Source organism: Terrapene carolina, unplaced genomic scaffold (genome assembly GCF_002925995.2).
Source record: "Terrapene carolina triunguis isolate 2854851 unplaced genomic scaffold, T_m_triunguis-2.0 Scaffold26613, whole genome shotgun sequence".
Taxonomy (NCBI): domain Eukaryota; kingdom Metazoa; phylum Chordata; order Testudines; family Emydidae; genus Terrapene; species Terrapene triunguis.
Genome location: NW_020690964.1, coordinates 3,334 through 6,291, shown reverse-complemented (window position 1 = coordinate 6,291; position 2,958 = coordinate 3,334). Strand labels below are relative to the sequence as shown.

Sequence of the window (2,958 nt, the reverse complement as noted above, 5' to 3'; positions counted from 1 at the left end):
AGGCCTAGTGCAGGAAGGCTTCATTGACACTTGTGATTTTCCACCCTCCTGAGTCACCTGGAGTGATGGTGATACCTGGTGACGTCAACAATCCCTTGATGTGTCCCGTTGCAGTAGGTGAGGCTAGGCTGGCTGGGCCCAGTGGGATCTGGGGCTGGCTGGGCCCAGGTGTATCCAGTGCAGGCCAGACTGCCTGGGCCCAGGAGGATCCAGGGCAGGCCAAGCTGGCTGGGCCCAGGGGGATCTGGGGCAGGCCACTCTGGCTGGGCCCAGGGGGATCCAAGACAGGTTGGGATGCCTGGGCCAAGGGGGGATCTGGGGCTGGCTGGGCCCAGGAGGATCTGGGGCAGGCCACGCTGGCTGGGCCCAGGGGGATCCGGGGGAGGCTGGGGATCCAGGGCAGGCTGGCTTCACTGGGCTGAGAGGGATCCGGGACAGACCAGGCTGCCTGGGCCCAGGGGGGATCTGGGGCAGTCTGGGCTAGCTGGGCCCAGGGGGATCCAGAGCAGGCTGCGCCCAGGGAGGCCAGGTGTGGCTGGGTCCAGGGAGATCCGGGACAGGCTGGGCTGGCTGGGTACAGGGGGATCTGGGGCAGGCCGGGCTGGCTGGATACACGGTCCAGTCTGATGCTCTGTTTCTTCTCTGCCTTTTCCCCCCAACCAGCCCGAACCCCACAGATAATGAACGGGGAGGGACTGGCTCCAGGGCCAGTTGCCAGCCACCCCTCACCACTGGCACTGGCTAGGGGGCCCTGCCAGGCCCCTCTGTGCCAGCTCCTGTCCCATTCCCTCTGCAGTGTCCCCCAGTGCTCACGGGCGCAGGACTTTGACACCTCCACAGTCCCAGGCCAGGCCCATATCAGGCCCTACTGGGGCTGCCCACGACCCCCTCAGTCTTGACTGGACCCAGCCCATCCCGGGCAGAGAGCGAGGCCCAAGGGCCCGTCCCATGCTGCCTAGTCCTGCTGTCTTGCCGGGTGTCGGTTGGTGGTTGGGATGTCACAGGCATCGGACACAATCCCCTCTGGCCCCTTGTGGTCTGGGGTAGACGGCTGTCACCGTGACGGTTGGGAAGATCCTCCACACACACACAGAGGAAGCTTTCACAACCCCGGGGCCCATGCACTGAGGCTGGGGAAATCGGAGAAGGGACGGGGCTGCAGGGTGTCTGTCTTTAGGCAGGAAAATTTTCCACCCAAGGTGCATAAGAGCTGGGGGAGGCAAAAGGAAATGTCAGGGCAGGATGCCCACTGGGTGCAGAAGCCACCTGGTAGAGCTGAGAGTGAGCAAAGAGGACACCTTTCTGGCTAAGGAAGTTTCCCACCCGCAGCCTTTGCAGTGATGTCCAGCTAGGCTGGCTGGGACCCTCCTTCCAAAGACAGGCCAAGCTGAGGTTTGTCTCCTCGGGGAAGGATCAGGGTGTATCTCAGGCCCCCGGTGACACCCCCTGGCCCCATTGTCCGTACCCTAAACAGGGCACTCTTCACCCTGCAGGTTTTGTTTCTTTCTGGAGCTTTTCCTTCACTTCACACCCCACAGCTCAGCATCAGGCTCAGCAGGGTGAATAGGCCCCATTGAAAGCCTGAAAATGCCCCCAGCCCCCCAAACACACTGACTGGTTCTGCATTGTCAGGAAAGTGTTTATTGCAAGAAGCAGCGATGAAACAAAACTCAGTGACAGCTTCCAGGTCCCCGCCTGGGACAATCTTCTCCCCACAACATGCCCCTGATACCCAAAGGGTGAGGAGTGGGAGGAGGCTGCTGTATTGTGTAATGGGCACCCAGTGAGGCGGGCGCTGGGCCCAGCCTGAGGGTCTCAGTGCCAGTCAGGGGAGCTGGGTGCCTGGATTTTCAATCATGTGGATGGGAACCGGACACCCAGTGTGGGAACCCCCCCACCCTTGAAGGCCCCAAGCTGCCGGCCCGTGGGATAAGAGGAGACGCTGAATGTCCCTGTGGAGTTGCATGGCAGGCACTGTCGAGGAGGGTCAGGGTTGGGGCAGGAGAGCCCCCAATGACAGGAGCAAAAGGGGGAGCAGGGGACCCCCCACCTCCCAGCCCATGGCCAGCACCTGGGCTCTACAGGACTCTGAGGAAGCGCACAGGCAACCCCCAGTTACAGACCACGCGGATCCTGCGGGTCTGGGGTATTCCCCTGTAGACACAGCTCGGTGGGCGGGGAGGGCTGTCCAGCCAGCAGGTGGTGACAGGGTAGGCTGTGTTGCTGTTACATTCATTGTATTGGTTGCATCTCCCTCTGCTGGTGCAGATGGCCCGGAGCCGGTTGGCGGGGGCGTGGATGAAGGTGTGGGTGAGTTTGCAGGCAGCCATGTTCTGGCTCAGGAGCCGCATGATGTGGTCGCAGTAGCTCTGGCCCTTTGGGGGTCTGGTCTTGGGGAAATCAACGTGTTCGCTCACAAAGTTTTGGTAGCTGTCTGGTGGTCTGATGATCTGGGCCAGGCAGGTTACCAGCAGGACAAGGGTCAGGAAGAGCAAAGGGTAGGGTCCCCTCAGGGCCATGGCCATGTCTGTCACTGGAGCCACCTGCAGTGGGGAGTGGGGGAGATGGATGGAGACCGCACTGGGTGGGGATCTGCCTCCTCCATGGAACATCCTGAGCCCAAACCCCTCTCCCTGCCAGGCCATTCTACCCCTAAATGCTCATTACCCTGTCTGAGATCAGGCCCATGTAGTACCCTGACTGAAATCAGGGCCCCCATTGTGCCAGGCGCTGCCCAGACCCCGACCGAGATCAGGGCCCCATTGTGCCAGGCGCTGCCCAGACCCCGACCGAGATCAGAGCCCTGTTGTGCTGGGCGCTGCCCAGATCCCGACCAATGTCACGGCCCCATTGTTCTGGGCAAGGCACAGACCCCTACTGAGATCAAGGCCCCGTTGTGCCAGGCGCTGCCCAGACCCCGACCGAGATCAGGGCCCCCGTTGTGCCGGGTGCTGCACA

The 2,958-nt window shown here is 62.2% G+C and overlaps 1 protein-coding gene across 1 annotated transcript; it reads right to left on the bottom strand.

Moving 5' to 3' along the window:
- Positions 1-2,078: 2,078 nt before the first annotated feature.
- On the bottom strand, positions 2,079-2,543 carry LOC112116132 (ribonuclease-like). Its single transcript, XM_024213466.1, has one exon. It carries the CDS (start codon positions 2,523-2,525, stop codon positions 2,079-2,081), a length of 447 nt encoding a protein of 148 aa, XP_024069234.1. The 5' UTR covers positions 2,526-2,543.
- Between the last annotated feature and the right edge of the window lie 415 nt (positions 2,544-2,958).